The sequence below is a fragment of the Choloepus didactylus genome, chromosome 7 (assembly GCF_015220235.1).
Source record: "Choloepus didactylus isolate mChoDid1 chromosome 7, mChoDid1.pri, whole genome shotgun sequence".
NCBI lineage: Eukaryota > Metazoa > Chordata > Mammalia > Pilosa > Megalonychidae > Choloepus > Choloepus didactylus.
Genome location: NC_051313.1, coordinates 78,319,602 through 78,338,396, shown reverse-complemented (window position 1 = coordinate 78,338,396; position 18,795 = coordinate 78,319,602). Strand labels below are relative to the sequence as shown.

The window sequence follows — 18,795 nt, the reverse complement described above, 5'->3', positions numbered from 1 at the left end:
ATATTGCTTAAAACCATAATTAAAAAATCCTAAAAGTATCTTGATTTTAAAAAGATGCTTTATGTATAGAGGACAAAAATAAAAATGATAACATGGCAAAAAATGCAAGATATGGTTATGAATTACATTTCTAAGTGAGAGATTTTAAAGTATAATTTCAAAGAAAAGTAAATTGGTGGAGCAATTTTCTTTTTTTAATGTTTAAAACCTAAAAGAACACTCAACCAAGTTCATTATACACTGAAAATATTAAAATTTATTCAGAGTAATCCTTACTTCTCTATTTATATTCTCTAGGAGTGTGAACTACTAAAAGAAAAAATATGTGTATTTCCAAAGAAAAAAAATGTATACAATTTAACTTAGGTATTGAAAATAGTATTGAGATGAATTTGTTCTATTTGGATTATCATTACCAATTGTCACAAATATTGAATAAATTGATGTGTGACTAACATGTTCCTAGAAAGTATTGTGCTAAAATATGTTTCAAGCCTCTTATTTCTACCTCTTAAATTTTTAGTCAATGATATAAGAAATTTCTCCCTCTTATACAAAATGCTAAGACCAATTTCACACAACTCAGAGTCTGAGAAAAATGTTAACATAGGTATATAAATCTTATGAGTCTGAACTGAAAAGAAACCTATGTTCCCCCAAAAATTAGATACCCAGACTTTATATTGCTGCTTTTTAATTAACTCTTTAAAATAAAGGATGAAGTTAAATAGAGTACAGCATATTTCTTACTAGTTTTAATGGGAAACTTGGGTTGCTAGGAAGAAAACAAAAAAAAAGCCTTGTTGCCTTCCCACAGCTAAAAATCAAGATTTTTCACTTCATTGATAGGCATGCCACATACTATAAAATGCCATAGCACCCTTTCACATTGTAAATTCTTTTCATGTGCGGTAACTCTTAAAAGATCCTTTCAAAAATACCCACCACACCACCACTAAACCGGCTGCAATAAATCGGAGGGAGAACAGAAAATTTCCCATTGACTGGCTTTCTGGGCACAATTCACGGTTTTTATCATCTCAACAACCCACATTCAAAAGCCCTGAGCTTCAGGTGAAAGCAATCCTGAAAACATTTCCAAAATGTCCCAATGGACACGTATAAGAAAACCTAAAAGCATGACCTAGTGAGTCTACTAAGTTATCCACACTTCAGGATTTGTCTACCAGCAACACATCACACTTGATTCAGATTTTTGAATGTACTTTCTCTAAACTGCTTTATTCAACTGAGAGGAAAAGCAAAATACAACTACAACTTATAGTAGTAGAACAAATAAATTTTCAGGTGTTCTCTCTTTTTTACTTACAAGTTTGAGCAGTTTTCATATCTGCTCTAAAACGTGAACATACCATTCCTGACAAGTGTGCTTCTAGCTCAAAAGAGGACTTCTGTTCACCAACCTTTAAATCAATCAGTTGGCCAAGAAATATCTAAAATTGTCTTAGATGCTCAGCATCTAAGAGATGAACGTTTATTTAAATTTGCTAACATACTTGTTTTTTGCCTAACACACATTCCTTATGGAGATTTTTAATCCCAAATAATTATCTGAAAGGTCAAACTTTTTGGAAATAGACACATGGAGAATTTCTAGAAAAAGTTTCCCTCTAACTGCAGATACTTTTATCATTTCTCAACTACTTGAGCTGATCTTTACTCCTATAAAAGAAATTCATATATAGGGTCATATACATCCTAAATTTACAACATGGCTTCTCTTTACAGCAAATGACTTTCTGCCAAAAACAGAGAAGTCTAGGTTCTTAAACATCAGCCAATATACTCCAGACACAGAATTTCATTTACTACCATGGAAATCAATCATGTGAATATCTTAGAAATCTGCCTTTTCACAAATGTATATTTCCTTTAAGGAGTTTGAATTTTTAATTTAAATTTAATCTGATGAAATTTGGCACAAATTTAAGCTTTGACGTATACAACTGAACTCACCAGCGATAAAAATATGAATTCTTCAGACTACTCAGTCAAAAAGATTTTGGTTTAAGGACAACTTGAAACCAGTGTACAGCATTTAACTAACGTTTCTCAAGGAACTTCCGTATCTCTCTTTCTTCGCAAGAAAAATCACCCAATTCCCCAACTTCTTTCTAATTGAAGGCAATGAAAGAATGCCCCATTTTTTCCTTATGTGTTCTCCCTCTTTTCCTGAAATCCTCCCAAACCAAAAGGAATAAAGTTTTCTCCTATAAATTCTTAGAAATACCCATGCTTAACAAATACATTTTTAAAAAGAGAAGAAACATTGACAGATCCTTCATCAGCCAGGAGATAAATGAAAAAATGTCATTTGCAAGTATTCACAAGAAAATATGCAAATGAGATTGAGGTAAATCTGAACCACCACAATATTCCTTATTAAATATAACAGGAATTTAGTAAAGAATCTAGGATTAGTCTTGGATGCCCAATAATCATGTCTCAATAGTTACTATCATTTATCAATAAGCTCTAAATTGCTAAGCATTATAATTGGTGCTGTTCACATTATTTCAATCCCCATGACAACTCGAGGAGATAAGATTTATTATCCTCATTCTACAGATTAAGAAACTGAGACTCAAAGAAGGTTATGTAATTTGCCCAAGATCATACAGCCATAAACAAGGCTGAACTCTCTTTGACTCTAAGGCTCCTGATCTTTTCACTAGTTGGGACTCCTGTCTAGTCAATCATTACACCACACACAAAAAAAGATAAATAAAGGTAGTTGGAGGTATTCAATATTTTAAAATTTGATATAATTTTTAGATACTAAACTAACCTGAATTTAAACCACATTCCTTAAAGATCTTCACTGTTCAGGTCTCATTTATCACATAAAGAAAAAAATGCAATTGGATAACTGCATAAAGCTGTGTCACTTGAGCTGACAGTTATTAGGTAACACCAAGTGGTAGTAAAACTCCCAATTCACACCCGTGATGTTACCTACATTCAGTTGTGGCTTCTCCACTCAAAGGTTCTCCTTCTCCACTGCTGTATGTTGCAAATATTGAAATTTTGTATTTGGTCTCTGGCTGCAGATTCTCTATCACAGTATAAATTGCATCTCCAGGAAGACTTTTCTCTCCAGTCTCAATATCATCGTAAAGTGATTTCCATGAGACTCTGTAACCACGAACCATTCCTGGAGCCGACGTCCAATAAGCCCCAATCGATGTGTCAGTGATGTCTTTAGTAATTAAATCCTGAGGTGAACCACGTTCTAGAATATAATTGAAAGAGGAATTGTTGGAAAAAATGTCTACTAAATACATAAATACTCATTCTTTCTGGTAGACACACTGACTTGCTGGAGTCAAACTCAACTTGTCTATAATTGCCTATTCCTAAACTATGTCTGTTTTTTGAACTGCCCTGTTCTGTCAGTGAAACAGATCAATGGAACAAAACTTTAGAATTATATTTGGTTCCTACCTATCATCCTTGCCCCCACATGTCCAGTCAGATTGTAAGGTACAAGGATGATGTCCAAATTTTAGAAGAGAACATACCTAAAAAAATAGCATACCTAAAAAAATAATTAGCGAAAGAAATAAATGTGTCTAAATCCTAACATTTTGCCATTTTAGTCTGTCTTATGACATAGTCCATTGTCCACAAAGATTGTTATTTCTTTACCATGGTCTTTTCTTCTCTAATTAAATAAGTTCAATTTCACTTAAGATTTACAATAACTGCAACAATCTCATAGCACTTGCAACCTTAATTCTAACAATCATTTTTTGGTAGAACTTTATCCACACATGCAGTTAAAAAGGCAGAAGTGCAGACTTTCAATGTAGACTAACCCTAATGAAACTAAAAATCACCAATTCTTCTGGAAAACTTAAAAGCAATTAGTCATCAAAATAAAACACATCACTTGTCTAGCTGATCAAAAATGTCTGCTACTAAATTTTAGCTCGTTTGCTCAAAAAAAAAAAAAAAACAACCCAAATGGAAAAATATGGAAACCTCAACTTAATATGAGGTACAAATGTCTTCTCCCTAAACCCTTCCTTTTCATGTTTTAAATGTAAGTTAAATATAAAGGTCACTGCCACAGTCTGACATATATAGAAAGCTATCTGCTTCCATAGCATACATTTTATCATTAATAGTACATTAGTATATGCAAACAAATGATACACAATACTTCTACGAGAATTCTGAAGGCTATTGTTATTTTACTTCAAGAGTGAAAATGAGTATCTTAAAGCTACATATAATTAAACAATTAAATTTCAGCACAAAAAGTAAAGATAACAATGAATGGAAAAGAAATCTGGGCAGACAAAATCCTATCATATGTGGTTGAATTTAGAGGGGAAAATAAATAAAACAGGAGCTGGCCATCCTACCAGACCTCAAGCCCAAATGGAAAATTGTAACTCCATTATAAATAACTTTGCTGACAGGGCATCTCATCTCTGGAGGGAAATCAGTTACATATTTCATTACAACCAAGAATACTTATTTTCAAGAACATATTGACTTTTCCCTCTTAGTATTTATGGCTATTTCTCATTTGAAGCACTTTTTTAACTCTCTGTTTGGCTATTTATATTTTCTTTACTTGCAGGAATAAAGTGCAACTTTCAATTTTGTTTATTTGTTTGGTTTGGTTAGTTTGTTTGGTTTGCTAGCATTGTTTTTGTTTTTGTTTTGCTAATTGATATCCCAACAATTGGTCTCTAAGTTTCAAATATGCAACATATTTTTCCTTTTCTTAATATTCACCCTTTTCCCATATGTGCCTCTTCTCTTAAATTTCTTAAGTTGCCTCAGAAATTGCTGAAATGATCATACTTGAAAATGACTAAATTAAAATGAGATAAATACTGCATTAATGACAGCCCAAAAAAGGAAAAGACAACTGAAGTTAATTAGAATATAGGAATTCTCTTTCAAATTAACACTAAAGTAATTCACAAACAATAATTTCCGTTTCTACTTTTCGCAAAAGTTGTGTCTCTTGGCCTATTTTTACCCCTACTTTCTAATGTATTATGTTTGTGACATTGTTTATTTCCATGACAACAGACATCAATCTCACAAACACAGGCTAGTGATTTCACTGTGAGAAAAAAATAAGAAGAGAATTGTGGATGAAACTAAAATACATTCACAAAGACATTCGTGGGCTGAAAACAAAAAAACCTAGATCATTAAATATGTCTCCCCCATGATTTTAATAAACTATTTTAACACTCTTGGACATACAAAGCCAGAACTAAATACTAGTAAAATTGCAATAGAGACCTTTGCAAAGTTTATCAATGTCCTAAAAAGAACTTGCAAAAGGATTCTTATGATACAAATGAAATATTAAATTAAAAATATTCCTGAGTTCTAAAGGATTGCATGACAACACTAATTTGAATGAACACTGTATAAGTTCTCAATTACAGAAAAACTCCTGTAAAAACAATAGTTCCTGCTGGTAACCACACAAAGGCACAATTTTCAGGCACCGGCATTACAACATTCCTCCTTAGTGTCGCAGATATACAGAATCCAAAGAAAAGACAATGATGCCTCAATCCAGAAGCCAAGACTGAAAAGATAAACTGCTTCACAAGGGTTTCTTACATGTCAGGCATTCAATTAGATAAGAATATTTCTAAATATTAAGTTTATACTGTTGTCAAACACATTGACAAACTTTGTTTCTTTACAAAGCAGAGGGGTTAAAGATTCCAGCTTGCATTACATCTAAGAATGGTGACAATAAGATGTACTCATGAAAGTACATTTTATCACTTCTGTGACCTTTGATCTTTTTAAAAATGGGATCTTGGCTTGGCCAAGTACTAGATTACCAAAAAGGAAGCAACTGGATTGCACCCTGTGGTATAATTGGCAGGAAGTGGGCTGACAAATGGCCAAGCTGGCCTTGGGGCTAGGCGTGAGATCAGCTGAGCAGGCACCAGAAAGCCATTCACTCCTCAATCCTGCATCCCTCAGCAGCAAAAGCTGGACTGGACCCTATCAGATACCTAGAATCCCCTGGAGAGCCAAAGCCTAGGTACTGCCAAAACAGTTAAGCCAGAATATCTAGGGATGTGCCTAAGCATTTGGAACTTTGTAAAAATCTTTTAAATCTCCCCTGTAATTCTAATTCCTCTTCAATTCTTTACTCTTTTCCCCATGTCTTTCGTTTACCTTCTTTCTGCCTGCAAGGAACCCTCATGCTGGCTTTTGCACCTTGGAATGAGTCTTCTTCATAATGAAGACAGGTGTGGTGAAAGCCAAACTGGCCAAAGTCATGGGACATGGTGATGCTGTGCCGGACTGCCTGATGCTTTGTATACTGTATGGGTATATGGCCATTCATGACAAATCACTCCTTTAGGTAGCTGAATGACCTCAAGATTGACCCCCAGAGAAAAAAGAAGCTGATTTAAGCTTACAATCACACCATTTCCATCTCATAACAGATGGGATGCTCCCTACTCTCTTCTCCCATCCAAACTGTCTCAACAGGAAATGGCTCTCAACTCATGCTGCACAGTTGAAGAGTTGATCACATTTTGTATAAATGAGGTTCAATCAAAGTGTCATGGGTTGATATACTGAATTGTACTTTTTGTCCTCCAAGAAACATCAGACATCAATTAACTACAGGAAGAGATTACTTATCTTGTGTTGATTTGGTTTGGTTAGAATGCATTTAGGAAAGAAGTTCTTTTTAAGGTACCTGGGAGGAAGGAAGAAACAGAGAGGGATAAAGAAGTAAAGATGTCAGAAAACCAGTCTGTAGCCCCTCTACAGGAAAGACTACTGTTCCTCAAAAGGAGAAGACACAGAAATGGTGGCAGTGAACATAAACAAACTCCAGGAGACCTTTTGCCACTTTGTCACTACATGTCCCTGAACCTGGCTCCACCCTTGATCTAACGGCTCCCCTCTTCCTTAAATCTCTTCTGTCCCTCTTTCCCAAAATTTACATAAGTAGCTTTACGATGTTGGGTTTGTTCAAGTTTTTTCATAAATGGCATTATTGTAAAAAATACATAATTTCACAGCATCTATTTTCTGCCTTTCTAGACTACATGTCTGTGCTTTCTATAACACTTTTATCTCCAGTAATAGAATCTATGGCAATTTTTTGTAATGATGACTTCATTTTTATTTCTTTGATTTCATCTCTAATGGTTTTACCATATAGCCTGTTCTTCCCAGTATAGAACCAATATAGGTAAAAGGAATAACAACGCACTTCTGTCATAAATTTGACCATGCAAAATTCTATCAGGTTTTAAAAACATGGCACTCAATATTTCTGTCCTGATTATAAAACTTGTTCACATGTATTGAAAAGGTATTCATCTCATGCTGCTGCTTTGGGAAGTAATTTAGACAGGTGCATTTCTCATGACCACCAGGGGCAGATTGCAACACAGTTTTTTTCCATATATGGGGCCAAGGAATGAATGCCTCACTTAAGTAAATTTCCTACGTTTCCTTAGACCTTTCCCATTTGCTTTCTGAAAAGCAAATTATCATCCAATTCAAATATAATTATAACATGAATTAGCCAATGATTATAACTGAAAAATTAATCATAACGAAATGAAACTATGTCTCATCTTATAGATTGTTCCAGCCAACTTCCATTGAGTTTCACATACCACTTTCAGAAATAGAAGTGAAATTGAAAATGTAATGTAAACCCTCTTCTAAATCAATTTGTCTTTTCCTTTAGAGCTCAGCACAAAAGTCATCCAATTTTCCAAAGCACAATACAGAAGACCTACTTTTGGATAATGCTCATGTTGAAATGCACTTGATTTACAATCACCAAATTAGAGCCACCTTTCAAAGCACAACATTCACTATTGATAAGTTAACTTAGTTACTTTAAGCAATACACAGTTCTTTAAAATTACCACCTGACAATTTTGATATCCTCCAACTCAAAGCCTGTGAGAGCAAAGACAGATTTCTTCCATAATTGTTACTCTCCAATATCATTTAAATTTTTCTCTGATGAATGATTAGCTCACAGAAAAGGAAATACAAATTACTGCTTGGTGATTGTGCTAAAATTCCCAGGAAATGTCAGGGTTGTTACACCCAGAATGTATAATTTTTCAAATCATGAGACAGCAGTCAAAGCTAGGAAAACACAGAGAGCCTTGTTTAGTTCATCTTTGAGAGACCCCGTGTTACTCAACATCATGCAGAATTCCTGTGATACGCTAAAAACCTCATTGTACAAAATGTTAACTGAGTTAGCTTGGTTTGGTCTGTAGGAAGCCATTCATGTCAAAGACATTGGCAGGTTGCTACAGCAACTGAAACAAAGGAAACTTAAAAGTCATGTTTTCGGTAGCCAAAAAACAATGCTCAAAACAAAAGAAACCATATTATTTCCAAACTGAATTTTCATTTATTTGTGATAAATCCTTAAATACAAATGGGCTTTATTTATTTACAAGATAAAAAAAGCAACTTTTCCTCCCTCTAAGGATTACCATTCACAGCCATAGGTTTTGTCAAGATTTAAAGTGCATTGCACATACAGCAGTGTTTAGTAATTACAGTAGGCCTATCTATTTTAACAACAAGAAGAAAAAAATGATGTAAATCAAATCTAATAGTTTGTGCTCAGATTCCTCTGAAGTTTGCATCTGAAATAGTAATGAACTCTGCCTTTGCTATTCTATTGCATATAGTACTAGAGCCAACCATGAGCTTCCCCGACTCCAATGCTAATAAATCTCACACCCAGCAACAGAGGAATTTTCTGATCACTGGCTGCATTTCAAAACAGCACTAGAAAATGGATTCAAGTCAGAGATGACTGTAGACTACACTAAATATTGTAAAGAATTTTTTTGTCCTTTTTGAATTGAAAGCTACAATGCTCTTCAGGTAATCTGTAAAATTTCCAACCTACAGAATGCTCTTGCTGGCTGAATCCATGCCTCTGGATAGAAAAAACATTCCTTCAAGATCTGCTCTTACCACCTCCTCTCTCAAGAGAAAACAGATTAGAAAAACAGCAGCCCTAAAAAGCGCAGTCGCCTGGCTCTGTTCTGGGGCTTTCCACTCCCTGCATTTACCATCATATCCTATTCCTGCATATGGTATGTAGATTTGGCAGAGGTGATATAATAAAATGAAATGGAATAACCAGGGGCAAAAATCTTCTATTATTTTAATTTAGCTACAACTATGCTTTCACATATTTGTCAAGTTTACCACATTTAATGAAATGGGATAAATATGTTAATAAAATCAGGCTGGCAATGTTCTATTTAGTGAAGTAAAGAGCTTTAGTCTATAAAAATTTTGCTCATTACAATTTAGTTATGAATTTAATTGTATTTTTAAAGCAAACTTGAGAATTGTTTAGCTTTCCTCCTTCTCTGGAAATGGGAAACAGTAATTTTTAAAATTTATTTTACTACCTGTGTTATCTCGCTTAGAGATAATTTCTGATCAAATACTTGTGTACGTAAGTGAGTGTGTGTGTGTGTTTACTTACGTATGAATACAAGCTGGTAGCTTTTCTATACCACTGTGCAAAGCTATGAACTACACACCTGGCCTCAAAAAAATCACAGCCTAATAGAATGTGTATTTTTTTGTGTGTAAAGACTTTTTAACAAACTATTCTCAGCAAAACTGCCTTAATTTTTAGAATCAAGAACATTTTGACAAGTAGAACAGTTTTTTTTGAAAGCAAGAAAATGCAGATGCACACCAGAGGATGAAAAGGTGTACCCAGAGGTAAACTATTTTCAACATACTCTTTAAAAAGGAGAAATTTTCACAAATCAAAATTATCTACAATTATTCTGTGAAGAATAAAAATTCAAACATTTACTCTTTAAAAAACAGTATGGAAAATCTATGCTGAAAGACTCTGGATAGTACATATGAAAGAGAATTTCAAAAGGTCAAAAGACCTTTCTACAGATGTGTTTCTGGGTGTTTCTACAGATGTAAAGATCACATGCTCTTATTGTTTGAATTTTCCCTGTGTAGTTAAGGTAATTTCAGGTTCTACCACTCATAATTTTCAAGACTTTCATGTAGCCAGCAACTATCTCTGAAATACTTACTAAAGCTATATGTTCAGATATCAGTCCTAAAATTATTGCTATCTCCTCTTGATATATTTTATATACATATAATATTTTTCAGTTCCCAAAGGGTTTCACTTACATTTTCCCATTTGATCTCCATAGTAACTCTGAGAAGAAGGAGGAGAGATTATTATTCCCCTTTTACAGATGGGTAAACTGAGGCTCAGGGCATTTAGGAATTACTTTAAGGTCATATGGCTAAGTAGCCAAGCAAGGATTCCTCTGGTAATCACTACAAACATATTTAATCTTTTATTTAAATTTTGTAATAAATTTCATGGAATATTAGGATTAAACTCTTCACCACCATTATTTTTATTAGAATTTACATTTTGGTTTGTTTGTTTTAAATTCTTGACTAATTCTTGAAGTTTCCAATCAGAAGTACCTATTACAGGGCTTGTTCCTAACATTACCACAATGTCTAGAATCCTGGGTTGTTCCTAGATCCACCAAATTTGATGGGTGTTTTGTCTAACATCACTACAACTTCACATCAAAAAATATATTTCAGACTCATTTTATTCTATAATCATTTAAAATAAATCATAGAAAATGTTGTGATAAAAGGAAGGGGAGTTTTTTATCTGTTTGTTTGTTTTTGCCTGATTTCCCATTTAAGCCCCCAACTATAGTTCTGATTCAACATCATTGTAACTATCCACTGATTTTTTAAATATTACATTCCATTCTCAGAGTGATTAAAACTGAATTTGTATTTTTCTGTCTTCGACTACTTACTTAGTAGTTGTAGTGAGATGCTAAGCTGCCATTATCTCTCAAAAGAGCTAATGAAATACGAAGCCCTCTGGCAATTAACTCCAGAGAACCAAGGAAACAGCTGCAGTCTAGTCGATGGTTCTTACATGTATGGCAAGCAATGAATTTCAGAGGTTTCCTTTTAGAAAGCAAACGAAACACTTGGATTCTCATATTCTTCGAGCCACTGTGATGTCTTAATGCACGCTGAATGAAGAGAACATGGCTGAGAGTCCCCAAGGGAGGGAACCAGCTGGGTGGCCTTGGGCAATCTGAGCCCTCTGAGCCACAGCTTCTTCATCCCCAGATGCTTCATCCCTACATGCTTCATCCCGAGGCCCTTCCTGCTCTGGATGTCAGACTTATTCTCCTTTTAACCAACCCATGGCACTATAAACACATTTCTATGGCCTTGTAATGCAGTCAACTCCGCAGCACACTTCTGCTTCCCAATCAGTTTTAATTCTCTCTGTTGCTTACATTCTACATCTCTGAATAAGAGGTAGCTCTATGGCCTTTTGTTTTCAACACAAATTCATATTAAGAGGAATGGTTGCTCATTCTTATATTTCATTTTCTGAAAACATTTTAAGCTTCCTGAATGCAGAATCACAAACAAACTCAAGTATTCCCATTGACAGGACAGAAATTACCTTCAAGTGTTGTTCCTTCTCCAAAAAGTGCATCTCCAGCCCCAGAGGCATACAAGGCAGTCACAGATAAGGCATATTGTGTTCCTTGGTTTAATCCTCTCAGCACAGTATTGGTTGTATCTCCCTTCACAGTGACCTCTTGAGTGTCACCTCCTGCCACCGGGGTGTATGTGACGAGATACTGTTTTACTTTTCCTGGTGCCCCACTCCAAGACAATTTCATAGTTGATGTTGTCGGGTCAGAAACACGTAAGTCTCTCGGATTCCCTCTAACTTCATTAGGTTAAAAAAGAACAATATCAAAACCCATTATTTAATGAAATGACTTGAAAAACATTTTAATACTTTACATAGGTATGAGTGTTAAATCAAATTTATATCCTGGGTGAGACTACGGCAATTGTAACTGTTGACTAGCCAACAGTGTTTTAGCATTTCTAAATCAGTCCCTTCATGTTAGTAGAAACAAAGCAAGAGACTTCCAGTTCCTTTTCTGTGTTTATACAGGTTAAAATCTTTTGTATAAAATAACCACAGTATTTCCTTAAAAATAGAACAAAGCTCTACAAAATGTTTACATGTTAATTAGCAAACACAATGTAGATTGTTACTCCTCTAAGAAATCTTTAGTAAAAAGAGTTCATCAGTGCAATGTTATGGGCATCTAAAGGTAATAGCCAGGAAATAATCTGAGCTGTCTCATGATAAAAGCGAAGCTGTCCCTAGGAAAAAATATAAGAAGAAATAGCCCAAATGAGGCCTAGCATTGGGTCCAGCTCCCCAGGGGCTGCCTGTCCCTTTGACATTTCATGTCTTTCCTGGCTGAGTTGTCATGTTATCTCTGAGTTGCAAGGCATCTAATTCTGTAGCACTCTTCTTGGGTACAAATAGCCACCCAGTTTCACTCCAGAAAACATCAAGTTGAAGAGTTACCAGGTCATTTAATGGTGCTTAGCACAAAGAGCCCTAGATACTCAAAAAGAAAGAGAAAAAGTGAAATAGTGGCTTCCCAAAGAAAGAGGGAGGGAAGAAAGCAGCAGTAGGGAAGGGTCTCATGAAGAAAAGCTAATTAGCTAGACAATAAATGGAGGGAAGTAGAGGGATAAGGGCTAAGCTATAATAGATACTCCATTTGAGTGTCTATAGTCCAGCAGAAAAGCCCACAAACCCAGATCCATCACTTATTAGCTACATGACTGAGCTAATCATTTAATTTCCCTTGGTCTCAATTTCCTTATAAACTGGGTTAATGATAATAACAACATAATAGAATCTATGCAAGTATTATTTGAGAAAATATATATAAAGCTCTCAGCATAGAATCAGACACACGTAGGTACTCAATAATAGTTCATTATTGCTTACATGTTTTTAGCATTATTATTGTTACAAAAAGCTTAAATTTAGAAAATAAAATGAAAATAATGCATGCATTAATCTTAATGAAATAATGTATTGAACATTAATACTTTGCAACAAATATCAGAGCCTATCCTGGGAGCCTAATAATCCCATTGAAATAAAAATAGGTTAATGTTTAAAATCTTTCTGAAGAATTAAAATATACTGTTTTAATGATGCATAGTGGTTTAAATTTTAATCCCTAGATAGGCATACCACAACTTGTATTAGAATATCTAATAATATTATTTTTAAAGAATATTTAGATCATAAATTATCAAACTCTCTTGACACAAATAAATGATATTATGAGTAAGTAAACAATTTGAATGATTCAAGCTTACAAGGACAATAGTCTAAAATATTCAGATAATTGAGACAAAGTGCTATATAGTCTGCATTATCTGGATAGCTGTCTAAATTTTTCCATTCATCTAAGATTTTGGTTGTTAGCATATGGTCAGCATATTTCCTCTACCTTCTTCAGTGGCTGCATTTCCAGTCAATGGAGAGCCAGGTCCTGAGAAATATTCAGGAATTACAGATACTTCATATTTTGTATCTGGAGTAAGGTTCTCCAGTGTTTTCCTCCTCTGATTGGCTGGGGTGGTAACTTCTTTGCTCTCTCCACCAGGAACTGGTCTATATATAATCCGATACCTTAAAACTCTCCCTGGAGCTTGGGTCCAGGTAATTTTAAAGCTATCTGTAGTCTCATCTGTCACCTTTAGGTTGCGAGGCACTCCTTTCACTGAAATAAAAAGAATATTCAAAAATAGGTTGACTGATTTTATATGAAAAATACAAAACTAGCTTTTGATCATTAAATTACAGCATTTGTCCAGACAAATCCATGAGCATTTCTTGGACAAATATCCTGGTTACCTCATTCATTTAGCCAGAGATTAACCAGTTTCTGAAATAGCACCAAATGTCATACAATATCTGGAAAGAACCTAAGCACTGTTATGTAATTTTAATCAAATAAAGAGATACATGATAGTAAACTTTTAAAAGCATAAATACTCTGTTAAATGGTAAATTTGTACTGCCATAAAATTCAAGGATAAAAACAATTTATTTCTTGGGCTTTAAGTAACCAAGGCTTTCACTCTTACTATACTTTCTCAGAAAAGTAGAAAAATAATGCCTAACACCCAGGTCTACCATATTTACTCAACTAACTGAAAAGTCTTACCAAGTCAGTCCCACAATTAAGTTTTTTATCTGTACAGTCATTTAACTTGGAGAATAATTAGACCATACATGTGATGAACCAAGCACATGATAGGTGCTTAATGAACACTAGTAGGATCTACATCTTGAGGTTAAACTGCAATGTAGGTAATACTCTAAAGACTCACAGTCTTAAGTGAAATTTTAATTAAGCCCAAATGAGAGCATCATTTGGCTTTGTGTTTAGTAAACATTTTTAAATGATCTATTTTTCAAGAGGGTAAACTCTCCATAGGGATAGCACATTCAGGAAAGGTGAACTAAAGGTCATTGTCTTCTCAGACCCCTGGGATGAAGCCACAGAACACATGTCTGCATGTAATCCACATACAATTAGAAGTTTACTTAAATATCCAGCACATCAATAGATCACTCCAGGAGGCAAAGAAGGACAGCTCTCAAAAAAAAAAAAAAAAAAAAAGGCATGGCAGTTAACAGACTTACACTCACGATTCATTTTGTGTGGCAAAGTAAAAGACTAAACTAGTCAGAATGAATGAGACAGGATAGATGGGTTTAAATTCTGGCTCTGAATCTTAATAGATATGTAATTTTGAGCCTCAGATTAACCAGCAGTAAACTGTGATGACAGGATTCTTGAAATGGTTCAATGAAAGAATTCATAGTAAACACTTAGCATAATGCCTAACACATGGCAAGAACTCAATAATTTTTGGCTTATCGATGATAATAGAATCAGAAAATTCCTTATTGACTAAAGAAAGTTTAAATCTCAAATTCCACTACAGACAACAGAATTGGAAAGGCATTACCAAATTGTATTGTAGTAACCCAGTGGCCAGAGACTACTCAAAAACCCTTTAGACTTAAATTTCTTCTTGAGACATATTTCCCATCCCTATCCCCAAATTTTGAAGACAAAGGACCAGGATCAGCAAGCAGAAATGTGGGCATTAGAGTAAATCATCAGAGGAAAGCAGAAATATCTAAGTATAGACTTCTAGGTTAGACAATCACAAAAATCATAAGGCAAAATATCTTAGGTCTTTTCATTTTTTTTTGCTGGCCTTCAGTCAGAAATATACCTAAACCACTCATGACAGAAAAATATAAACTTTATTTGAAAAACCTTTCAGAGAAAAATATTCTCTAGCTCTATCAGCAAGGGCCATCATTAGAAACAAATATTTCTTTGTAACCATCTGTGCCAGTTTCATGTATTATGTCCCCCAGAATACCATTATCTTTGATGCAATCTTGTGTGGGCAGACTTATTAGTGTTGATTAAATTTTGGAATCCTTTGGGTGTTTCCATAGAGATGTGATTCAATCAACTGTGAACAAGAACTTTGGTTAGATAATTTCCATGGAGGTGTTGCCCTAGCCATTCAGGGTTGGTCTGAATTAAATTACTGGAGTACTATATAAGCTCAGACAGAAGGAGCAAGCTTGCTACAGCCAAGAGGGACATTTTGAAGAATGCCCAGGAGCTGAGAGAGGTAACTGCAGTTTACAGAGACATTTTGGAGATGGCCCTTGAAAGCAGGCTTTAGTTCCGGAGAAGCTAAGAGAGGACAAATGCCCCAAGAGCAACTGAGAATGACATTTTGGAGAGAAGCTGAAGCCTAGAGAGGAACGTCCTGGGAGAAAGCCATTTTGAAACCAGAATTCCAGAGTAGACGCCAGCCACATCCCCTTCCCAGCTAACAGAGGTTTTCCAGACACCATTGGCCATCCTCTGGTGAAGGTACCTGATTGTTGATGCATTATCTTGGACACTTTATGGCCTTAAGACTGTAACTGTGTGACCAAATAAACCCCCTTTTGTGAAAGCCAATCGATCTCTGGTGTTTTGCATTCTGGCAGCATTAGCAAACTAGAATACCGTCCTAAATCTTCTTGCACTGCTGTTTCAACCCCTTGCCTTCCTATCCTCAGTGAAAATAAGGAACAATTGACATCTCTTGTAATATTCACTATGTTTCTACTCAAAGAGTAATTGTCTTCTCTTAGTCTTCTCCTAATTAGGTACAATAGTGCCCTTTAAATGTCAAATATGTGACGTGCCAAAAGGTACTCAGATACATCCAGTAAAGAGGGCACAACTAAATAAAATACTGCTTAAAACATTCATTCTGGCAATATATATTTACCATCAGCTTATAGATAGAGCAAGGTAATTTCAAAGTATTTAAAATATAACTGATGAAATATGGGGCAGAAAACGATAGATAAGCAATATTTCATGAGTTAATTTTATAATAACTAACAGCTTTCTATGTATCCTGACCTCAAATTATCAAAATAAATCAGTTTTTTTTTTTTGATTTAACGAAAAGTTTTCTCTTTTTGAAAAGATTTATGAATAGCTGTCTTTAAAAGTTGCTGAATCTTACAAAAGGATTCACGGAACTCTTCACTGCATAGTGAGTAAACTATATCCACTGAACACAATGGCATATGCTGAACTGTTAAACAGAAAGGGATTTCAAATTATATTTTTGTTCTATAATAAATTGATAATTTTTGGAAAAATAGCACAAGAAACTTTGTCACACCTTCTGCAGTGGTTTCCTCTCCCACTAAGGGAACACTGAAGCCATCCTCATATTCTGCAGTCACATTGACCAAGTATAGAGTCTCTGGTTTCAGGTTGCTGAGAACAACACTGGTGCTCAAGGCTGGTTCCACCACCGTCACCTCGTCATCCCCAGCAGCTTCCTTGTAAGTGATGTGGTACGAAAAAACATTTTCTCCAGCAGGAGACCAGTTGGTTTTGAAACCATAAGAGGTCACATTAGAAAAGCTAAGATCTCTTGGGGGCACATAAGCTGCAAAGAAAAAAAAAAGAACATAAGTAAAATTTTTTAATCTGACAATAGTAGATCTAATGATTATATGTTTCTGGAATGGCTTATATACTTCTGGGGAATGGTCATTGAGCTAATGTACTGAATAAACAGTCCCCATACAGTCACTGAGAGGAAGCTTCTCACTTACAGGCCTCTCACTTAGGCTACTTCACTTATGAGAGGTCTTGATCATTTTGCCTTAGCCATTCACCATACCAAATTATGCTATTTATATTACTAATCAAAATTTAACTCAAATTTTACCTTCTTAAGATAAAGCAGGAATGGAGCGACCCTGCCAAAAATGAGAATATTTAAACAGCAGCAAAACTAAAATGAACCATGAAAGTTTTCCCATTAATCCCATCCTTTGGATAATAACCTTTGATGGTAGAAGAATATTTCAAGGTAATAATTATGGAATTTTTCTTACCAAAATAATAACTTTTAAACTAAGTATGCATTAAACTAAACCATAAGAAGAGACGATGTTAAAGACACATTGCATGTCTTCAGAGGACTTAACAATCAAATTGGAGCAAGAGGAGAGTACAAAGGTATTAACAAAACAAATTGAATGTTAAACGAGTAAAAGCACTAGAACAGGTAAGGAAGGACTGATGGAAGGGATGGGGCTTTTATCTGGACCTTGAAAAATAGAATTTGGAAAATTAAAATAATATAGGAAATTCCAGATGTAAAGAATGATACCCAAAAATAATACAGGAATGAGAGTGCAAAAAGAGATTTCAAAAGTCCAAGACATGCTCATAAATGGTTGTTTAAAGGCATGTAACCCGCAGAGTAGCACCACAAACCTAAATAAGGGTTAGCGTGATATACTTACAAGGTATGACACTGGTGCACAGGGTTAACAACAGAGTGGTATGGAAAAACTACCCATTAATATTAAAGACTATGTTTAATAGGAATATCTTACCAACACTACACTAATACTAGAGAAGAATAATTAGCAGCTGATTAGAGCTCTGGGATGTTTTATGTTATAATTGTTTAAAGCTGAGAGTGATGACGATTGTACTACTAAGTGAAGATAATGTAAGAAACTGACTTTTTATCTTGGTATAGAATATATACTAAGTGAAATTAGGAACCCACTACTTAATAAATCAAGTGCTCAGCTTGAGGCTTTCTCTTGTGAAATTTAGGGCTGTAAAAGGGAGGCTGATCTCTCCTATAATTATGCCTAAGAGGCATTTCCAGGGAACCTCTTCTGTTGCTCAGATGTGGCCTTTCTCTCTCTAAGCCCAACTTGGCAAATAAATATATTAAACCCCCCTCCTCCCAAACGAGCTCCATGACTCCCAGGGGAATGAATCTCCCTGGAGATGTGTGACATGACTCCCAGGAATGAGCCAGGTCCTGGCAGCAAGGGATTGAAAATGCCTACTTGACCAAAAGGGGAACAAAAGAGAGGTAACAAGCCAAGGTCACAGTGGCTGAGAGATCCCAAATAGAGTCGAGAGGCTATCCTGGAGGTTTCTCTTATGCAAGCTCCAGCTAGACATCCCAAATGGCCACAGTATGCCATTGCCCTTACCAAAAGTAGTCCCCAAATACCTAGGTCCCTACCTGAGATTCTACAAAAGGTATACTTGCTAAGTTTTATCTCTCAGAAACTTAAATCTACAAAGTGTTCCTATGCCAGATAAGTCCTAAAACCCAAAGGCAATAGCCTCTAAGATCAACAATCAGATGCAGCCCCCTTCCACATATTGTCTACACATTCTTTCAATATGAACAAGTTAGGGTCCTCACTGCCTAGATACCCCTGAAGATGAA

The 18,795-nt window shown here is 35.1% G+C and overlaps 1 protein-coding gene across 1 annotated transcript in view; it reads right to left on the bottom strand.

The window, feature by feature from the left end:
* The window catches only part of COL12A1 (collagen type XII alpha 1 chain), a 138,167-nt gene that overhangs the window by 95,726 nt on the left and 23,646 nt on the right, over positions 1–18,795 (bottom strand). Inside the window, 4 exon segments of the mRNA XM_037844017.1 lie at positions 2,981–3,253; positions 11,543–11,815; positions 13,422–13,694; positions 16,699–16,971. Of these exon segments, the coding sequence (XP_037699945.1) occupies positions 2,981–3,253; positions 11,543–11,815; positions 13,422–13,694; positions 16,699–16,971 (1,092 nt within the window).